Source organism: Vulpes vulpes, chromosome 8, assembly GCF_048418805.1.
Source record: "Vulpes vulpes isolate BD-2025 chromosome 8, VulVul3, whole genome shotgun sequence".
NCBI lineage: Eukaryota > Metazoa > Chordata > Mammalia > Carnivora > Canidae > Vulpes > Vulpes vulpes.
This window is the reverse complement of record NC_132787.1, coordinates 109,622,747-109,644,568: the sequence shown is the minus strand read 5'-3', so window position 1 is coordinate 109,644,568 and position 21,822 is coordinate 109,622,747. Positions and strand designations below refer to the sequence as shown.

The 21,822-nt window shown below is 47.3% G+C and overlaps 1 protein-coding gene across 1 annotated transcript in view; it reads left to right on the top strand.

The window, feature by feature from the left end:
* Window positions 1-15,531, top strand: part of DCDC2C (doublecortin domain containing 2C) — a 91,836-nt gene extending 76,305 nt beyond the window's left edge. The window contains exons 10-11 of the mRNA XM_072767806.1: window positions 8,753-8,800; window positions 15,487-15,531. Coding sequence (XP_072623907.1) covers window positions 8,753-8,800; window positions 15,487-15,516 — 78 coding nt within the window. The 3' untranslated portion in view covers window positions 15,517-15,531. The remainder of the gene's footprint in view (window positions 1-8,752; window positions 8,801-15,486) is intronic.
* The last annotated feature ends 6,291 nt before the right edge of the window (window positions 15,532-21,822 follow it).

The window sequence follows — 21,822 nt, the reverse complement described above, 5'->3', positions numbered from 1 at the left end:
TGAGGAGCACCGGGTCCCCGTCGGGCGGAGCCACCGTGGAGCAGAGGGACGGCATCTGCGGGCCAGCGAGGCCGGGCTAGAGGACAGTCGCTGCTTTTCAGGCTCCGAGACGGTAGTGAGGTTCTCTGTGCTGTGGCTGAGTCTTTACACTATTTCCCGTCTGTGGGCTGGGGGTGGGCACCGGCTGGCTCGGGACCCATCCCGCCTTATCATGTTGGGGGCTTCAAGTTTTATTAAAGTTTCATTTTAACTGCTTGCATCTCCATGATGGAAATCTTTCAACAACTATTTCTATTGGGTGCTGGGGAAGAGAGTCTCCAGCGAATGTCGGGGGAATGCCCACCTCTTGATTTTCGATGCTTCCCAGCAACTTGGGAAAATCATCACTCGGTAGGATAATCCTCAATCCTTATCCCCGTAGGATAATCCAATCCGCCAACAAGATGATCAGAGGATTGTTTTGTCTTGTTTGGAAGAAAAGAGATGTGCGAAGCACGTCCCCAGGTGGTACAACTGGGAGGTGGGGCGTGCCCGGCGTGGGGCCCACACGAGGGCCCCCGATGGCCGCCTGGTGACCACAGGGAGCGAGCCCGCTGGGCAGGCTGGTAGGTGGGCCCCCAGCACCTATGCAGTTGTAGCTGAACGGGTCCCAACCACGGCGTCTTTATTTGTTCTTTGATTTTTAACGAAGGGTGCTCTTCAGGTGACGGGTCACGCCAGAGAAATCCCAGTGGCCAAGCCTAAGCATCTCCCCCCGCCAGCCGCGCCCGGGCCGCTCCCTGCGCTTGACGCCTGGAACACTTAAAAAATCCCATGGAACGCTAGGGGCTTCCGTGGAGTGTTAAGTGCAGGACACGGACGCTGAACCATCTGCTTTAAGGGCACTTGTAAAATACGCACAGATTCCAGGACACCTCCGTAGACATTTCCTTTTGGTTTTATTTTCCTTTCAACGACCTTGCCAGGTGACAATCCTCCTTTCTCAGAGGAGAGTGGAATGACGACCTACCTTGTCCTTGGTGGCACAGGTGACAGAAGAAACAGCAGAAATTCAAGCAAATCCACTCCCCCCTCCCTGCCCCGTCGTTGGTGAGCCGCTGCCCCGAGGGCCTGGGGTGCCCCCCTGAGCCTGGTCCAACCAGCCCCTGCCGGATGGAGGGTTTGCCCCTCATGCTTAACTGCTGAGCCACCCAGGTGCCCCTGGATTTGTAGTTTTATTTATTTTTTATTTTTTAATTTAATTTTTATTAAATTATATTAAATATATATATTTAATGTTGTTGCCCCATGAGGTGGCTGTGGGTGACTGTGACCTGTCCAGTCCATTTCCAAGGTCCAGTTCCCTGTGGGCTCGACTGCATAGAGCTGTGGTTCAGTCACAGCCTTCAAGGTCGCAGGCCCTTTTCCACTCAAGTGCCGTCCATGGGGCTGTTGGGGTTAGCTCGCCAGTCAGGGGCCACTGGAGATTGCGGCCTGGCGCAAAGATTTATTTGGGAAAAGGTAATGAGCCCCTTTCACACCTCCCTTAAAAGATGTCACCTTTCCTACCAAGCGCGCACGGCTGTCAGCGGCCATCTGTCCTGCAAATGCCAAGGAAGCAGGTGCTTCCAGTCCTGGAGTCCTGGCAGCTCTAGCCCCGTTTCCAGAGTGGTGCTGTGCCTTCTGGCATTTTCTCAGTGTTTGCGGAATTTGTTTTTCTGGGGCAAGGAGGCCGTTTTAAGTCCTTGAGGGTTTTTTCTTTTTTTAAAAAAATATTTTATTTATTTATTCATGAGAGACACAGAGAGAGGCAGAGACACAGGCAGAGGGAGAAGCAGGTCCCTGTGGGGAGCCTGATGTGGGACTCGATCCCAGGACCCCGGGGTCACGCCCTGAGCCGCAGGCAGATGCTCAACCACTGAGCCACCCGGGCGTCCCACGTCCTCGAGGTTTAATCCAAGGCGGTGATAAATTCATTTGTTTGTTCTCTGTTCCTCGGAGTGGTGTTTGGCTGTGTAACCCTTGCTGTTATTTTTGCTTATTTTTGAGAACTGGGAAGTCGAGGGACGCTCAAAGTGAAGGAACAAAAGAATCAGAAAAAAAAAAAAAGACCAATATTTTTCCCGCTGTCATTTTCAGCCTTTTTACTTTGCTTCAAAGTATTCACAGTTCCAGCGGCAAAGTCAAGGGACCGAGCACGATGCTGCCCTGTGCCCGGGTGCCTGGCTCGAACCCCCCCTCTGCAGCCTCAGTGCCAGGGGCCCTCACCTGTTGCTCCTCCGGACGCCGAGGGGCTCGCAGCCACCTGGCAGAGCGTGGCGAGGCCAGACTCTTCGGCTCTTCAGAGGCTTCATTAGGTGGCTCTGTTCCCCTCTTCCTATGATTTTAGCCAATCTGGAAACTTAGGACTCATTTAAAAAAAAATTGTAACTTACTGATTGTCATTCAAAGAGCTGCTAACAGTTGGTGAGGCTGTGGGTCCAGCAGGTGGGATGGCCTCAGAGAGAGCGGAGAACATGTTCCTAGCATCCACCTTGTCTTTTGGCTCAACGCATTTTTAGTTCAAAAGCACATCACCATTTTGCGTGCTTTTCTTTTCTTTCTTTTTTTTAAAGATTTTATTTATTCATGACACACACACACACACACACACACACACACACACAGAGAGAGGCAGAGACACAGCAGAGGGAGAAGCAGGCTCCATGCGGGGAGCCCGACGCGGGACTCGATCCCGGGTCTCCAGGACCGTACCCTGGGCTGGAGGTGGCGCCGTCAGGGCTGCCCATTGTGGGCTGTTCTTAAGCGTGGGCTGCGTTGCCCGCCTCTCTTGACCTGTGGCAACAACAGCCTGCTCCGGCAAAATGAATTATGACGGTTCATCGTTTAACTCGTTTCCTGTGTCCGAGTGTGAAGGGGACTTACTTGCCTGAACCAGGCTTCTGCGCACTTCTCTGCTCTTCTTAAGGGTGTCATCGAGCGGCCCCGAGCGGAGTGGTGATTGGTTGCAGGGCTGTCGGCCCTCATCCCCCTTCCCCGTGTCCCACCCCTCAGTGGGTGCATGCTGGCTCCCTCTCCTCCTATCAGGAGGCCACAGGATAGAGCCTCTGCTCCAGGGAGCTGCTCCCAGTTCTCTACAGCGTAGAGTGAGGCCAAGCTGCTGTCTCAGCTTCCCTTATGCTTGGAAGCCACCTTTGCTTGAAGAAGTGGACTATTGGTAAGCAGGTGTGGGAAGGAAGTAGCTGAGCTCTAAGGCTTGTGAGGCCAGCCCTGGGCGGCAGGGGAGGGTGTTCACGCAGAAAACGATTCCACTGAACATGCAAAGGAGAGGGAAAAGTGAGAGAAAAGCAAATGGTCGCTGTTGGCCTGGAGTCTGGCCCTGGTTTGGGTTTCCCCGTGTACCCGCGGCGTGCCCGAGTGCTCTGTGCGGGCCCTGGTACTTGGTGGGCAGGAACTCGGCCATCTGGCAGTTCTTCCCTTTCCGTACCTTACGAGTGCTGTTATTTGAGAGGTTTTATTTATTTATTTTTTTTAAACATTTTTTTAAAATCTTTATTTATTTATGATAGGCACACAGAGAGAGAGAGAGGCAGAGACACAGGCAGAGGGAGAAGCAGGCTCCATGCACCGGGAGCCCGACGTGGGATTCGATCCCGGGTCTCCAGGATCACGCCCTGGGCCAAAGGCAGGCGCCAAACCACTGGCGCCACCCAGGGATCCCTGAGAGGTTTTATTTTTTTGGGCAAATTCGTTTAGTGATATCCTGTGATCTTTTACGTAGGTAGAAAATGATGCTTAGGACGACAACGTGGTACAAAGGGGGGTGAGCGCTGAGCATCCACAAGTAGCCCCGCAGCCTGCTGTCTCCCACTGTGTCAGCTCAGACCAGTCCGGGGGCCCTGAGCTCACTGGTCAGAGGAGGCAGTGGCATCAGCGTCTCCCTTTCAGTTCAAGTTGGGCTGAATTTGTGAAATCTGAGTGTGGTTCAAGTCCTTCTGTTAGCTTTTCTGAGCTGGCGAGGGTGTGAGGCGCTGCCCCGTGCCTCCATGAGGCTGCCCACGCCAAGGCTGTGTGGAGGGCTGGGAGGTGACTGTGGGGACAGCTGCCCTGGGGGACAAGAGCTCAGTGGCCCCATGGGCTGTATGATGGGATTGACGTAGGGGTTGAGTTTGAATCTGATCTTTACCTTTAGACAGAACTCGATCCAAGTAATTCTAGAGAAAACTCTTCGCTATACTTTTCTCCTTAGATACTTTCCTTACCCCTAAACCTCAGTCGTTCCTGAGCATCTAAGATCTCTCCTTCCTGTGTGAGCCGGACCAACTCGGGTCCTGTACAGCACTTGATCTGCAGTCATTCTCGGGAGATGCTGCGGTTTGCTTCCAGAGCACCACGATAAAGCAAATACTCCAGTAGAGCGAACATTGCAATAAACTGAAGTCAGACGAAGCCTTTGGTTTCCTACTGTACAAAAAAGTTGCATTTACACTGTGGTCTGTTGCGTGTGTAATAGCGCGCAACATCCTTGCATCTAAAAAAACAACGCACATCCTTGAGTGAAGAAATACCTTATTGTCAAAAAATACCATCGTCTGAGCTTTCGGTGAGTGGTCATCACTGCTCACACTTCGCCGTAACACGTATGACAGTGATGAAAAAAGGTTGAAATATGGCGAGAATGACCAAAATGTGACACGGAGACCCGAGCAAATGCTGTTGGGACAACAATGCTGATGGACGTGCTTGATGCAGAGTTGCCACAAGCCTTCAGTTCGTAAAAGAACCCCCGTATCTGCAAAGTGCAATAAAGCAAATTGCAATAAAAGGAGGTCCGCCCGCATACGAAGCCCTGCTCCAGTTTGGTAGGATCAATAACGTTAGCTCGATTAAGTGATCCTTCGAGGTCATAAAAATTGTTTCTTGGCGTCTGTGCAACAAGTTGAGTTTATTTGGCTGCTTTCCTCTTCAGTGACGGGAGACTACGTGCCGTATACACGGGGAGAAGGCGCTGTTTCCCTTGCCTTCCCCGAGAGCCATGAGGTCAGGGTGTGGGCTTTCTCCTGTTTGTGGGCATCCCTCCTCCCCAGTGGTCTTGGAGAGGCTGTCCTTGGATAAAATAAAATTGACAAGGGAACATCAATGTGTAATTACTTCTAAGTCGTATCAAAATGATTCGAGAATTGATAAGGAGAAGCCAAGTAGTCATCAGAGGCACTGAGCATTCGGATGAACCTTGTGTGTGTGGAGGGAAGTGTGCTGGACCCAGAGCTTGGGGGCGAGTACGTGCCCTGCTCCCGGGGTCTACGGCATCCAAGCAAGTCACTGAGACTCTCTGAGCGTTACTTTCCTCACCCATAGAATCCATAACGTATGGCCCTGTTGTAATGTTCCGCGAGGACAGACGTGCTGGGGCTCTACACTGGGTTCCAACACAAGGCGGTTCTTCATTCTGCGCTTCCTTTTCGCGGAGCCCCCGAATCCTGCACGTCTGTTTGCATGTCCCACCGAGGCACCTGCATCTCTCAGCTGGGCCCAGGGTCCCTCTCCTGCCGTGGCACACCTTCAGCAGTGCCTCCCTTTAATTTCCAGCCATCTCTGCACACCTGATTTTGACAGGTCCTCCAGGTGGCATTTTATTGTCCTTGTGTGCCGAGCGACTCTTCAGGTTGAAATGATCCAGGAAGGCATCCTCTCTTGCTTCCACTGTATAGTTTTGTTGAATTTCTTGGCCAGTCCCACAGGAATGATACCTGTAGCATAATGTGCCGTTGTTCCTTTCAAATGCGATGCATGAAGAAAAGAAGAATAAACAGCTTATATCATGATTGGAATTTAGGCTACGAAGGGACCTTAAAGATCCAGAAGCCGGACCCCTCATCTCCTCTGCAATTTCTCTTCTGATGAGGTTCTACTCTCAGATCTGGATCTTATTTTTTAGGTGTAGACTAAAGGGCAAAATTAATCAGTTTTTAATCTTTGAAAGGAAGCACTGGGGCATGTTGTAGAGTGTAGACCGCGGGGTTAGGGCTGGTACCACCAGGGATGAAGTAACGTCGACCTAATGTACCTCTTGGGAGGACACAGTGGGAAAGGCACTGCACCTCTGTGTTGCCCCCTCAATCCGTGACTCCTGTCCATTCGTGAGAATATATGAGCCACACTCAGCCTGGGGGATGCTCCACGGAACCCGACCAGGAGTCTTCAGAAGTGTCCTGGCCATGGGGAGTGAGGAGAGCCTGAGGAGCTGTCACAGTTTGGAGAACGCCAGGACACACGACCAGTGGCTGCAAGGTGCTGTCTCGCATCGGATCCTAGAACAGAAGGAGGACATTAGAAACTACTGGGATCCAAATAAAGCGTGTAGTTACATGGTACCGTCCTAACGCTAATTTTAGTTTTCGTGACCGCAGCACGGTTAGGTGAGAGGTTAACTCCAGACGGAGCGGGGTGAAGGGCGTGTTGGGACTCTGTCAGGATGGCAGAGGGCGGTGGACACAGGTCATCACGTTGCTTGGCGGTGACAAGGTCCAAGGTGTGGTCTCGGGGGGAGGCTGGAGAACAGGCTCGCTGGATGTGACGAGGTGTCAGAGCTGAGAGACCAGGACGGGAAGGTGTGTGGCAAGTGGCTACTGAGATCCCCAAGGGTGACCCGGGGGCTCTGGGAGGGAGGGGGTGGCCTGAGTTGGGGGGAGACGGGCATGGCCAAGGGGAGGGTGGGCGGCGGATGGACTCTGAGGACACGAGGTGTGTGCAGAGGGGCTCGGAGGTTTCAGCGGGGAGGGGGGAGGCCTGGAGGTCCTGACCGGCAGTGTGTCCCCACTTCCGAGCGTGTGAAGAACAAGCTGCCATCACTTGGGAAGACGAGTGGGGAGGCCGTGTCCTCAGGAGGGTGTGACTTGGGGCATCTGTCCTGCAGGGCACTCGGAAGCTAGTGTACCTCTGGGCCAGCGGCCTGCATCTGGAAGTTCACCCCAAGACTGTAAAGTCAGACAAGTTCTTATTCTGTAGATTCCCACTTAAAACAGCAAGCCGGTGCGTCTGTGACTTAAATTTATTTCTGTTTGGGGAGGAGGGGCTCTTCTCTTATTTTTCAGAATTTTCTATCATGAGCACGTTTGAATACGGACGATTAAAATTATTCTAAGGACAAAACGGTCTATCCTGGCTGCAGGTGGGCTCGTTGGGCTACTCCGTTATTCTAGGTCCCCCGTGGGGCACGACTCCTTCAAGCCACTTACCAGAGAGGCTGCGAATCCAGACTATGTTTTGGCTTGGAATTTGTAATTGCCTCTAAGGATTTGGGAAATGTCTTTGCCGATTTTTAAAAAAATATTCAAATAAATAAATAAATAAATAAATAAATAAATAAATAAAAACCTTCTAGCCCGCAGAGAAACCAGACGCATTAGGTAACAGTTACGGACTACGAAAATTAATTGCTCTCTAACTCTGGGCTTCTAACTTTTTTGCCAGCGATTTATACCTTGAACCAAAACGTTGGGTTTATTTTGACCAACTTGAGCCTGACGTCTTAATCCATCAGGAGCGGCTGCCGGGTAGCCTGGCAGTCACAAAAGTCCGTGGCAGTGGACACACGCCTTCCGGGCCCCGTGTGCTGGAGAGCGGACGGGTGCTGGAGCTCCCCAGGGGGCAGTGGCGGGGCATCCTGAGCCCCTCCGGCCCCCCGGTGGCCCCCAGCCCGCTGCTCTGGAATCCCCGGGTCCCTCGTTCCTTCTCGTCAGCCCCGGTTTTCAGATTCCCCGGCTGCTGCCCTTGGCAGTTTAATCTCTCCCATCAAGTCTTGTGACAGCTTCTCGAGTTCCTTCCTGCAGCGGCTGGCAGCTCCCCCGGCTGCTCTGGTGCGTCCTTTCCATCCGCCTTTGCCAGAGCATCAGGCCTCCCAGTGCAGCTTCCGTCCAGCCGTTTGGCTCCTGGGTTCAAGGTCTCGGACGTGCTTCTCAGCAAAGTGTTCCTGTGTTACTCATCCCGGGTGCAGGGGCCCCACCGGTCCGCGCAGAAGCGCGTATCTGTAACGGGCCCGTGTTTTCATGCTATGTTCCTGCGCTGGCAGGGACTCCATGAAAACCTCACAACACCTGAAGTCAAAGCGAAATTGCCAGATAAGCTGTTAAATGGGGCGGATCCGCACAAGCTGCTGCGTTGCGTGCAGCGTGCCGTGTGCATCGGCGTGTTCGGTCTTGCAGGCGTTGACGCGAACTCATGCGTTTCTACTTCTAGCGTTTTTTCATTTTAGACTGAATGTTCCGTTTTTATTGCTATTTACTGTTGGGCTTTTCGAAAGGCAGCTGCTGTGTAAGTTGAGCTGGTTTACATTTTCTGGTTATTCGTAGGGTACACCCGACACCTGCATTTTATGGTTTACTGGTGTAACCGGAGAGACTCTGTTACCTACTAAATCTTGTGTGGAGCGGAGGAAGTGCCACCATATGCCCCGGACTTCCCTCGATGAAACTGCACGAGGAAGCAGTTTATGAAAAATGTGCTTTTCTTTAGAGGAAGAAAAAAAAAAGATCACAATTTTGCCAGTTGCCCTGCGATCTCAGAAACTACAATTTGCATAATGTTGGCAGGACTTTCTGTGTTATGATGCACGATTATCCTCTTACTCAAATTGGCTCTAAACTCCCTCTACGCTGGTCAACATGGTTATATCCCAGCGATTCCTTTAGCCGTAGGTCTTACATGTAAACCTCATGGGATGTAAACCTTCTGGTCAGTTTATTAATATCTGGATTTTTCTCTCTTTTTTCAGCATCTCTCAAGAACCTCAGCGAGAATAAAAAAGTGGTTCCGTTTCCTGGTAAGAGAGTGAATTTTCGGTGATCATTTGTGGGGCGTGTGTGACATGCACAGATGCATGCTCTGGGCTCTCTTTGTCCGTTTGGGAGTTTCCCAGTGTCCCCAGTGGGTCACTCTATGCATGGCCCCAGCCCGGGCACCCAGCGGCCCTCCGTCTACTGGCAGCTTTGAACTATGTGGCTTTGAACAGATGACTCTTTCATCACTAAGCAGGGGCCCCTGTAAGCCACACTCTGTACGGCCCAGTTTTTTGGTCGTTGGTAAGAATGGGTTTGGACCCAACCATACGGTGGTGCTGTCTGGCAGCCCACAGTTCAGTCCAGGCGTTATGCTAATATTTTAATATTTCACTGCATACCCTTCTAATATTTTGTAAAAAAGAAAAAAAGGAGTAGAGAAAGGAAAAACCAAAGCTCCTGACACTTGTGACAAAGAGTACAGGTTTCAGGAGACAGATGAGCGCACCCAGATGACACACTTTATCCCCATGAAGAGGTGCCCTGGCTGTGGGCTCAGCTCTGGTAAGAAATGTCGCACACGTGTGTGTGGCACCAGCAGCATCTCACTGGCGGCTGCACTTAAAGGCAAAGAGAGCTCAGGGAGTTTGGAAATATGTTTTTTTCTATATTAATATAATGCCTATATTATTTTATATTAATATTTAATGTGACTTTATAATACATTTTACAGCAATCTGTTACTCACATAAGCATGCTTTATTGCCTTAATTCTATTTTTAATCTTGCATATTCTAATTTTCTTTATGTTTAGGAATGCTTTATGTGTAGGACTGGGGGATGGCCGGTTCATTCGTTATTTATTACCTTATTCTTTCATTTTTCCAACATTTTCTGAGTACCTTCCATGGGCCGGGTTGAGCTGGGTGCTGGAGACACAAGGCGGAGTGAGGCAGCCCTGCCTGCGTGTGGGGACAGGTGGACTGTGAGCAGGGATCACACCCCCTGCAGGAGGAGCGTGCGGGGCCCCATGCTGCCGAGTGAGCCCCGGCGCTGCACGCCTCCCCGGGGTCTGCAAAGGGCGGCCGCGGCCGTGTGCCTCTCACTGCCCTGCTGTCACTGGGCACGTGATCATGTGACCCTGTGGTGGCTCTTAGTCCTCCCCCTTGCAGTTTACACTTGTATGTGGTCACGAGTTGGTCATGATGAGTTTTTAAGGCTCACTGTCTGTTTTCATTCACTCACCACCGTAATCCTACATTTTTAAGATTCATACATTTACTCCTGGGTTTCAAGAAAGAAATGACTGGAACCCAGGGAGGGAAGGAGAATTGTCCAATATTATTCATAAAGTAGAGAGCCAGGACTCGCATGAACACAGAAGGAAGCAGTGTGGAGCCGCCGGGTCTGTGCCAGGTGCTAGCTGGGTCTGTGCTGGGTGCTGGCTGGGTATATGATGAGAACCTGTCTGGGTGTGTGCTGGGTGCTAGCCGGGTGTGTGCTGGGTTGTAGCTGGGTATGTGCTGGGTGCTGGCTGGATGTGTGCTTGATGCTGCCTGGGTGTGTGCTGGGTGCTGGCCGGGTATGTGCTGGGTGCTGGCTAGGTGTGTGCTCAATGCTACCTGGGTCTGTGCTGGGTGCTGGCCAGGTGGCTGGGCACCTGGTTGGTGTGTGCTGGGTGCTGACTGGGTCTGTGCTGGGTGCTGGCCAGATGTGTGCTTGATGCTGCCTGGGTCTGTGCTGGGTGCTGCCTGGGTGTGTGCTGGGTGCTGGCTGGGCCCGTGCTGGGTGCTGGCTGCTGCTGGGCGCCGAGGGGCGAGGCTGGAGGAAGCTCAGCGTTGCTGCCCGTGGGGAGCTCAGTGTGGTGGGGGCAACGCAGGTACACACAGGTGGGGGAGGTGCAGAAGCCTTGGAACATTCCGGGAGGGCGAACGGCTGCCTGCCGGGCCCAGGACAGAGGCTGTGGGGGTGTGTGCACCGTGTGACACAGGAGAGGTCCGCTCAGGTGAGCGTGGAGGTGGGTGCCGATGCCGGCGGCGGCGCTGAGTCGGCCTGAGCACCGTGGCCCGGCGGCCTCCTGCGGGGACACCGAGTGGAAGGCAGGCCTGGTGGGAGGTGGAGGCGGGGACGCAGGTCACAGCGTCGGGGGCCCCGGCGGCGGGTGGGCTGGGCGCAGGGACTGCACAGGACGTGGTCCTTTGTCCGCGGCGCCCCTGGGTGCCCTCCCCGTGGGGCGTCTGGCTTGCCGTCTCCCGCACACGGTGCCAACACTGGGGCTCACCCCACACAGCAGCCTGCAGCCTGGGCCGGGGGGGCCTGGGTGGGGTGGCCTGGCTGAGGGGCCCCGGGCTCGGCCCTAGAAGGGGACTGGCCGGCCTCGCTGCGGCCTGCTGTGTCCCTCTGAGGGGCTGGGGTCATCCTGCTGCTACGCAGGGTAGGGCTGACGTGCTCGACTTATGTGAATGTGACGTTGGCGGCAGGAGGGGAAGGGTGAGAGCATTGCCTTCACCCACAGCGTCTGTAGGGGACAGGCCCTGGGGCGGGCATGGGCTGGAGGGGACAGTGTGCCCTGAGGGGACAGGCCCTGGAGGGGTGTGGGCTGCACAGGGGACAGTGTGCCCTGAGGGGACAGGCCCTGGAGGGGCAGGGGCTGCGGAGAAAGGTCTTTTCGGGAAGACCTGTGGACGTGAGTAGATTGAGCAGACCTGGCGGCAGGTCAATACCTGTGGCAGGGATGAGGTTGGAGTTGGGCTTCTGGACGGGGGTCACGGTCTTGCTTCCGCCAAGGAGAGGAATAAGCGGTTTTGGGGAGGCATCAGGCCAGCACGTTATCCAAAGTTCCCAGCTGCTCTGCGGTTCTGTGAGCCTCTCGGTGAAGATGTCCTTCCAGGGGTAACTTCCAAGGGTTCTCCTGTCAGTTTCCAGGGCCGGCCTTGCAGTCCCTATGCCCGGTGGCCTGTGTCACCCCAGGAATAGCGGGTCTTGGCATCGACAAATGTGGTTTGGCAAGTGATAGGTTGATAAGTCCCTCATAGTCTTTCTGCTTCTTTAGGTCATTTTCTTCTGTTGGTGCCTCTTCTGGAGAAAGACAGTGGCTCTGGATGCTCCTGCACTCTGATTCTTTTTTTAGAATTTTACTAAAAGTGCTTTTTTTCCTTTTTTTTTAACCTCAGTGACCTGCAGAAGAAGCAAGAGCCTTTCCTATGGTTTTTCAGTTTTTAGACAACTAAAGGATTGTATCTATTTAATATCTGGTAACACATTTTACTTGCTTCTCTTAAGCTTCTCTGATACTATTACATTCTACCTATTTTATGCTTGTTTAAGATATTTCCAAGTGGGAACGAAAGTGGTAACTGTAAGTAAAGCACAATGTGAATGTGATGTCCTGTGTGAGACTTGTTTTTGTTAATATTATCACTATCAGTATGAAGTCCAAGGACATAGTGGCAACGTTTGTCATTTTATGATTTATTTCACTTGGTTTAGATGGCTACTGTGTTTACTGGTGATTTTGTTTTATTTTGTTTACTGAAAACAAGAAAAAGAACCATATGGCATTCTAGAGGGAAAAAACACACCTGCACTACTAGAACCCGCGGTAAAAACAGAAGACCTAAGCGAACCACCCATGGGACAAGAACCACAAGAATCATCATCAAGACAATCAGAAGAAGAATATGAGGAACAAGAATTGCTCAAACAGCCATCCTTGGGGCAAGCATCCCAAGAACAGGGGCTCAAGGAACAAGAATCCCTGGAACAGCCATCCTTGGGACAAGAAGAGATGACCCAGGGAGAAAAAAACTAAACAACAGAAACCATGAAAACAAAATATCAGCCATGTTGTAAAGAACAACAGTCAGAAGCTAGAAAGGACCAGAAGGCAAATGAAAATAAAATTAGAGATTTTTTTCCACATTATACTGAAGAGGTATGCTGGCACAATATTAAAATTGTGCATTTCATATTTTGGTGGCCAAAGTTAAAAAAGAACGACTAAGACTAAATTCGTCTGGAATTCCTTCCTGTGTTCCCTGAATGTAAAGCTGGAAGGGGGTGGGGGAAGTGACTAGTGAGACGTCATGTAGATCCCCACCTGGCTCCCACCCTCGTTATTTACAATATTGGTCTGTATCTGGTATTCCAGAGTGACTCATCTGCCCTGAAAATGACATGTATTTACATAGTGTGATCAATCATTGATTAAAAATGAGTAAAGGTATCTTATAATTATACACATTATATGCGTACGCCCAAGCACATATATACATCACACGCACACATATGCCCTATGTGTCAGAGATTGACAGTAGAACCCATGGAAAGGTACATTTTTGGCGATTAAGAAAATACAGATTATACACACTAAGTGTGTGAACTATGGCTGTGCCTCAGTTTACTCATCCATAAACTGGGGCTAATAATAATACCTAATTCATAGTTTGTTGGGATAACTTAAATAATGCTTATTATAAGAACAGTGCTGGACACACAGAGGGTACTAAACTATGTTAGTAATGTTAGTTAGTTTTACTTCATTTTGGCTGTTTTTTCTTTGTTATTAAATGAGAGAAGACAAGCAGGTTATTCTACCCAGATTCTCTGCTAAGATTGTTAGTGAACTTGACTCCTACGGTTAACCGAGCTTCTTGGCTGCCAGAACAAAAATGGAAACAAGGATTTGGGGATCGTCAAGGTCTTTACCGTTGTTAGTATACAGTGTTGACTTGTCGATGGAGAAGGAAAAGCTACCACTTCACGGTAACGATGGCTTCTTGATTTCTTGTTGGACATGCCTGGAGCATTTACGACACCGTAAGGAGGGAATTGTAATCACATGGAAACCACCTCCGTCTTATCTGTAGCTTTTCTTGGTTAACTGATACGTTTCTGGTGGAGAGCCCACCGATTCTGATCTAACTTCATGCTTAGTGCATATTTTGGTGCTTGAAAAATAACTTTAGGATGGCATTTCCTGCTCCTTTTTGCCAGAGGCTTCTGTCCCCATGTCCTGATGTCTGGCATGGGAAGAGGATGGATTGGGAGTGAGAACTTTGGGTCTAGTCCGTGTGCCACCCTTGTTGACTGTATGGTCTTGAACATTTATTTGTCCTTTCTGAGCATCAGTTGTCTTCCGTAAGATGAGAATGTTAGAACCGTGAACAAATCTAGAGATGGCAGAGGTTACAGCGGGCATGTACCGTGGTCACCACAGGGGTTTGGAGGCTGGTCCTGAGTCATGTGTAACTGTAGCTTTAGGTGGCAGGGGCAGGGCATGGACTCATGTGTTTCTTTCCTTTCTTCCTTAAAAAAAAAATGTTCTAAATCCACCATAATACTCAACTTACCTTAGTACAGAATTATCATATGAGTCAAATGAAATTAAGCTTTCTGAAATTCATAGTACTACCCTGGTGTAATATAGGTTCGTTTAATTTTAATGAATACATGAATACTGGTCTTCATGTAAAATACCACATCTGGATGATGTTCATGGGGTGGAGTTTCAGGGAGGGTTAGGTGCCAGAGGGATGGACTGCTTAACTCCTTCAGAGAGTTATTAAGTATTAAAATCAAACAAAAAAATGCAGACCCCAACAATGCAATGGTGTCTCAGCACATTTGAAGAAGTGGGGCTGAGGTTGGAGGGGAGAAGATGGACAAAGGGTCATCTTTATTTTGTTTTTAACTCTAGTGTCATTAGCACACAGTGTTATATTCGTTTCAGGTATACAATACAGTGATTCAACACTTCCCTCCAACCCCCGGGGCTGATAAGTGTCCTCCTGCATCTCCATCACCTATTTCATCCATACCCCCACCCGCCTCCCCTCTGGTGACCGTCCATGTGTTCTCTATATTTAAGAGTCTGTTTTTTGGATTGTCTCTTTTTTTCCTTGTCTGTTCATTTGTTTCTGAAATTCCACATATGAGCAGAATCTTATGGTATTTGTATTTCTCTGGCTTATTTCATCAGCACAATACCCTTTTGTTCCAAGTGGCAAGATTTCATTCTTTTTTATGGCTGGATAATATTCCCTTGTGTATATACAAACCCCCTCTTCTTTATCCATTCATCCGTTGAAGGACACTTGGGCTGCTTCCACGTCTTGGCTATTGTAGACAATGCTGCTATAAACATAGGGATTAAATTAGTGTTTTTGTATTCCTTGGGTAAACACCTACTAGTAGCAATCGTTACTACTGTGTTGTAGGGTAGCTCTGTTTTTAACTTTTCGGGGAGGCTTCTGCTGTTTTCCACAGTGGCTGCCCCAGGTTGCATTCCCCACCAACAGTGTAAGAGGGTTCTTTTTCTTCCACGTCCTCGCCAACACATGTTGTCCCTTGTGTTTTTGATTTTAGCCATTCTGACAGGTGTGAGGTGATGTCTCGTGGTGGTTTGGTTAGCATTTCAGGAAGGGGCTTCTTTAGAGCAACCACTGAACTAATGAGATAGCAGAGGACTACTGAAATAATTTCAAAATAGGTTTTCAGGGGTGTTTCTGTATCGGTACCTGCCTGGAAGCAAAGTGCTGTTTGGATGCCCTGTGATTAGCTTTCATGCCATATTGTAGATTCTCAACATGCTACAGGCTGCTGTCTAGAAAAACACCCAGAATCTAGAGTCTAACAGTAATATCAGCTCTTGGGATCTGGGAATTAAATGTGACCAGATAACAGGTTTGGGAAGTTCCATTTTAACCTGCTTTTAAAAAATGTGTTTCAGATGGCCTGGGAGTGGAAACCAATAAACTAAAAAAAATCACCTTTATATCTACTTGACATCAGTTTTTCTTCAATCATCGTGCTTCCATCTCACATATGGACATTTTAACAGCGAGAAAAATCACATCTGGATTGAAATAAGCCCATACACTCTGTCTTCTCAAAAGCTAAAGAGGAAGATTTTCCAATGGATTCCATAGTGTTCTAATTCCTTTTCTTGGTGGTATTTCTTTTTAGTAAACATTTAAAAGAATGAAATGTGGTTCTTTATAATTAAACCTCATAAAAATCATTCAAAAAACAGAGGAATTTGGAATAAACTGCACATATTCCCCTCATTTATTTTTTTGGAATGTGTATTGGAAGGTATTATTGCATTTTTATTAAAAAAAATTTTTTTAGAGAGGGTGGGAGGAGCAGAGGGGGAGGAGAGAGAGAATATTAAGCAGGCTTCACACCTAGTGTAGAACCCGACATGGAGCTCGAGCTCATGACCCTGAGATCACCACCTGAGCTGAAATCAGGAATCAGACACTTAACCTACTGAGCCACCCACATGCCCCTATTGTTGAATTTTTTTAATACAGCTTAGAAGTTTTCGCAGAGTTATCTAGAACTGGTACATGAAGTTCTAAGTGAGAAAATATTTTTACCTTCTGAACGATCAGTTCAAAATGAAAAAAAAATATCCAAGGTTAGGTGGGAAAAGGATATTACTAATGTATTTATTTATTATTTATTTTCATATTTATTTATTTTATAAATTATTTATTTTCACTTACTCAATTTCATATTTATTTATATTCATTCATTTTCGTAAAGGGTATTTCATAATACCCATACCCATAATACCCATGCAATTAAGTATGAAGATTTAAATTTTCTTTGGCAAAGATTTTAATGTCGGCAAATGACATCTGCCTTCACATCACTCTGTTTTTGAAGTTGGTCTGTATTAAAGTTTATTTTTATTTAACTTTAAATGTCAATTTCCTAGATTGCTCTGAAACTCATATTGGCTCTTTTTTTTCCTGGAGTGTAGCTCATTTTTTATTTTATTTTATTTTGTTATTAATTAAAATTCACATTAGTTAACATATAGTGTATTAGTAATTTCAGAGGTAGAGTTCAGTGATTCATCAGCTGCTTTTAACACCCAGTGCTCATCACATCGCAGGCCCTCCTTCATGCCCATCACTCAGTTACCCCATCCACCCACCCACCTCCCCTCCAGCAACCCTCAGTTTGTTTCCTAGAGTTAAGTCTCTTATGTTTGCCTTTTGAAAACAGCCAGATTTTATGTGCCATATGGGCCCATTTTCAAAACCTTCAAAGAATTATAATAATTCATAATCCCATTTTCATACACTCTAAATCAAACTAGTTTTTTTTTTTAAGATTATTTATTTGAGAGAAAGAAACTGTGCATGAGCAGGGGGAAGGGCAGAGGGAGAGGCATGGAGCCCAACATCGGGCTTGATCCCATGAGATCACCACCTGAGCCAAGGGCAGATGCTGAACCGATGGAGCCTCCCAAGTGCCACTAAATCAAACTAGTCTTTGATAGAAAGTTGAATATGAACTTTAGTTTCCCTGTAGAGTGATTTTCTTGGTTGGAATTGTTCAGCGTTGCTGTGCTGATTCCCCATGCTGCCGGGGCTCGGGGTGGAGTCTTTCCCTGGAGCACACCCAAATGGCTGAAGGTCTCAAGCACTTGGAAACATATGAAGGTTTTCAGGGATGTTTTTGCAAATTTAAAATGTGGTAAGATCCATTTGTTTCTCTGTTAATTAGATATACTGTGTGTTTCTGTGTTTGTGGGAAAGAGATTATTAAGAGAAGTCTTGTTTGGTTTTTATTAGAGCCAGAGAGTGGAGCAGATTGGAACTCAGTTATCTGTATTCCTTTTCTCATCTGCTTCAGATACATTGACTAACAAGCACTTGCAGAGAATTAGCTTTCTTTTGAGTTGCAGAAATGCCCTCAGAAACATTAACACATATATCCCCCCCCTACTCCCCTCTACCCAAGCATCTTGTTTGCTGTTTTCTTCAGTTTAATGACCATCTCTGCAAGCTGCACGGACCTAAAAGTCCCACTCCCATCATTTCACTGATGGATCTCCTCAAAGTGCTTGGGACTCCACACTGGACCAGTGGCGGGTGAGTCATCACCCACTTTGGCTCTTGGGGCTGATGCTTGGGCATTAGGAATATTTTGCACATTTCCCCCTTTGAATCATTTTCTCTTGTATTGGTCTTTTCATGGAGGGACAGTTTAAAACATGGGGGCATCTTATCATCACACTGAGCCCCTGCCACTATCAAAAAGATTTCCTCCAGAATGAAGCTATAAATTGCCAATTATGTCTGCCAATTTTCTGGAATATGTGACCTTCTTCCTTTAAGTTGTTTGATAGATTTACTAAATACATTTGATTGGGTTTATCTATTAAGTGAATAGAAAAAAATAAAACATAAATCTATGTTGGTAAAATTTAAATGTTTTCATAATGATCTGATGAATTATTGCTATATGTTAGCCCCCACTAGCAGGCTATCTACGTGTAATGTAGTTACAATTTCAAGAATCAGTTTGATCACTAAATTAATTAGACAAAGTTGGTGAAAGTCACCTATAGACTCCTTTTTCTTGTAATTGTAAGCTTAGAACGATGAACAGTTCTTTTTTCCTGTATGTCCACTCTTTGAAAATATAATGAGAATCAAAGCTCTAATTGGCCTGAGCCTCTGCAATGCCCTGTGGAATATTTCTGTGTATCTTTCAGAAGAGAAAAATGATGAGCAAAACCCACAAAAGCCGTCTGCTTACAGAACTTTCATTCTAGTAGGAGAAAGAGGGTGGTTGAGTCTTAGGAGCACTGCAGTCCAGTCCCAATTTCACTTAGTTCTTAGTTCGTTCCTTAGTTTTAATTGGGTTCAATTATCACCCCCCATGAGGGGCCCCTGGGTGGCTCAGTCAGTTAAGATCTGCCTTTGGCTCGGGTCTTGATCCTGAGGTCCTGGGACCGAGCCCCATGTCAGGCTCCTTGCTCAGCAGGGAGTTTGCTTCTCCCTCTCCCTCTGTGATTTCTCTCGCTCTCTCTCAAATAAAACAAAATCTTAAACAAAAATATCACCCCCACTAAAGTTTAGTAGAAAAGGGGAATCTTCCCTGGAGAAATAACATTGTTTTACACAGTGCCCTGCATTCAATAAGGTGCAGGATTCTGTTGCTGAAAATCCAGAGACTAAGCAGGCAGGGGAAGCACAGGTGATACAGTGATCTCACAGGAGTGCTGATGTTAGTAACAAAGAACTTGACAATAACAAGAATCAGTATATTCAGGAATATAGAAGGAAAATAATAGAGACATTTACTAAAGATGTGGAATCTACAAAAAGAGGTCGAAGGGAAATTTTAGAACAGACCCATATGATATCTGAAAGTAGCAATGAATGGAGATAACGTGTCAAATACGGCAGAAAACAGGACTATAAACTGATCAACAGAAAATGCCTGACTGAGGCACAGAGAGAAAAAAGAACAGAAAATGCATCAATGACCCTAAGGGGCATGCATGATGTAGTGGGAAGGTTTACAATCAGTGAAGGTGGGTCTCAGAAGGAGAGGACAGAGGGAATGTGGCAGAACTTTGGGGGGAAGTAATCCTGTTAATGGCAACAGGAAAGTGGGTCAGGAAGAGCAGGGAGATGGAGGGTGCGGGGAGGTTTTAATTTCCCTTTGCTTCTCCTCTTTCCTCCCCTCTTCCCCCCTCCCCTTCCTTTCCTTTCACTTCCTTTCAGATGATTGATACTCAAAATGTGGCAGGTCATTATTAGAGTGATTCCACAGAAAGAGTGAGATGGGCCAATTTTAAGGAACTACAGGGAAAGGAAGCAAGACCAGGTGGATGGTGGGCTATATGGACTGTTGGCACACACTTCCCTTGTAACAAGAGTGAGTGGGACACTGATACAGATGTACTCATGGTTGTAGGTTTTCTGGCAGGAATCTTTGGTTGCTTTAATGAAATATGCACTGGGGTAAGCAATGGAGAGTGAAGATGGGATATAAGAAATTGTAAGAGAAGGCAGGAGGATAAAATGCACTTTACTAGGAAAGGGGCAGTGATACATGCCAAATTCAGGGTTGGATCTTGAGATTAAAAAAGGAGAAGAGAAGAAAAAGGAAGGATGGTAAGTTCTTTCAGGTGGGAGATGAAATGTTTTTTGCGGGGGGACAAAGTTTGCAATCTTAGAGGATAGCTTAGCCTTGCAAGGGAAGACTTGATGCTTTCAGACCCTAAGGAATACTTTGATACAGGAGGCCAGGCTAGAGAGTTATAAAACTGCTCTTAAAAGACAAAACTAGGGAGAAGAAAAAAGATAAAACTAGGAAAAGGAATAATAGTTGCTATTATGTCAGGAAAGAATTATTGGAGCCTAAAGAAATATAACACAGGGAGAGAGGATGAAGTTTAAGGGAGTGAAATAGAATTATTTCCTTAAAGGGAGCCTAGAGTCGTGAACCTCGAGACAGGAAACCCATTAAAGATGCTGATAGGGACTCATTAATAAGGACAATTGGATAACCATCCCCTAAAGACTCAGGACTATGAAAGATTAGATGAGAGAAGAAGAAGGTAAGAGAGAGAACTTCAGGGCCTACAAGATGAATGAAGATGCCGCAGTATATTTAGGCAGGGAAGCAGATCTAAACTGCATGGGTAGCTTCCAGAGTTAGTTCTCTAAGGGAAGGTACAAAGAACATGAGGCTGCTGGGGACAGGCAGGCAGGTTCCTAGCACGTGGGTTACATGGTGGACTGGGGAACAAATAGTTCAGGTGGAATTTTACAACACGGAGTTGAGGAGGCACAGAATTTGTTCAAATAATAAATGCTTTGGCAGAATAAAAATTTATTAATTTTATACCTTTTGCCATGGGAGTTCCCTCAAGGGTAACATTATGGAAGAATGTCAGAAAACAAATATCTGGATTGGGGAAAAAGGGAACCAAGGAAAGCATGCTGGCTTGAGAGTGTCAGACCCTAATGGGGCACATGAGGAAAAGTGAGAATGTAAGCAAAAGAGGAGCGTTTGCAGACGTCTGCTGAACCGCCTGGACTTCGTGGTGGAAACCAGAAGGAAAAGGTACAGTGGGAGCTTATTTCTCCTTTACAGAGAAAGACACAGCAAAAGAAAAAATTCTGCTCCCGTGGAAGCAGCTAGCACAGGTAAGTTGCTCAAGGCCAGGAAAACTGTGACTGGCTTCCCCTGACAAAATTGTGGGAAGGGCACACATCATCCCAAGGGATCATTGTTGAGGGGCTGGGGTTCTTGCTTCTCAGGTATTTCTTCTTTTTGTCCCAGGGATGACTGTTCTCATGACTGCTGGCCCAGTGGCGATTCTCTCTGGGCTTCTATCTTTACTGTAGTTTTTAGCAGTATGGGTGTTAGTTGTATTGTGAGAAGATTTTTTTTTTTTTTTGGTACAGTTTAAGATTCTGTCTTTGCCTTTGACTTTGGATAGTTTGATTATGATGTGTCTAGCTGCAGATCTCTTTGAGTTGATCTGATTTGATGTTTATTTAGTGTTCAGCTACTGATTGGACAGAGATTTTATTAAACACCTCAACCCAGAAAGTCTCCAGCCTTTCCCGAAGGGCTCTATGTGTGTGTTGGGGAGCCTATAGTACTCCAGCAGGGGATTTGCAGCTCTGCCTTTGCCTTTACATCTTGCTTGCACAGTGTTAAGATCAGCCAAAGGTGAGAGTTTAGGGCCTTCCCAGGCCTTTCCTGGTATACATGTGGCACTGCACATATGTGTGGCCTTTTAGCTTCTCAGGAATGTGTCAGAACTTTGCAAAAACCCCATATTGACATCTCATTCCCTAGTTTTTCCTTTAAACTGAAACTTAAGAATTTTTCGTCAGCTCTAACTAATGTTGCCACTTCAAGCAGCCGTGATATTAAACAATCGCCACTGATTGTTTTTGAGAAATGCCCCAGGGGATAAGGCTCTTTGTACAGAGTGAGCTCTGAGTCAGGTTAAACAAAGAGAAGCCCTGAGAATAGGGCTTTTTACAATGTTGCCAGACAGGTCGAATAGGGACAGATATCTGGGTATGAGCTTCTGAGGAGTTCTTAACCCATTCTTTCTGCAGTGGATGCTAAGCCACAGTTTTTCACAGCTGCTGCAGTTATGAGACTGTTAGTTTTCATGGCTCCTGTTAAGCTGAGGAGATGGAGATTGGAATAGGTTTGCTGTTTTTAGTGAGATGCAGTTATTGTCTTTAATAAATGCCCCCTGAACAGCTGCAACATTTTGGATAAT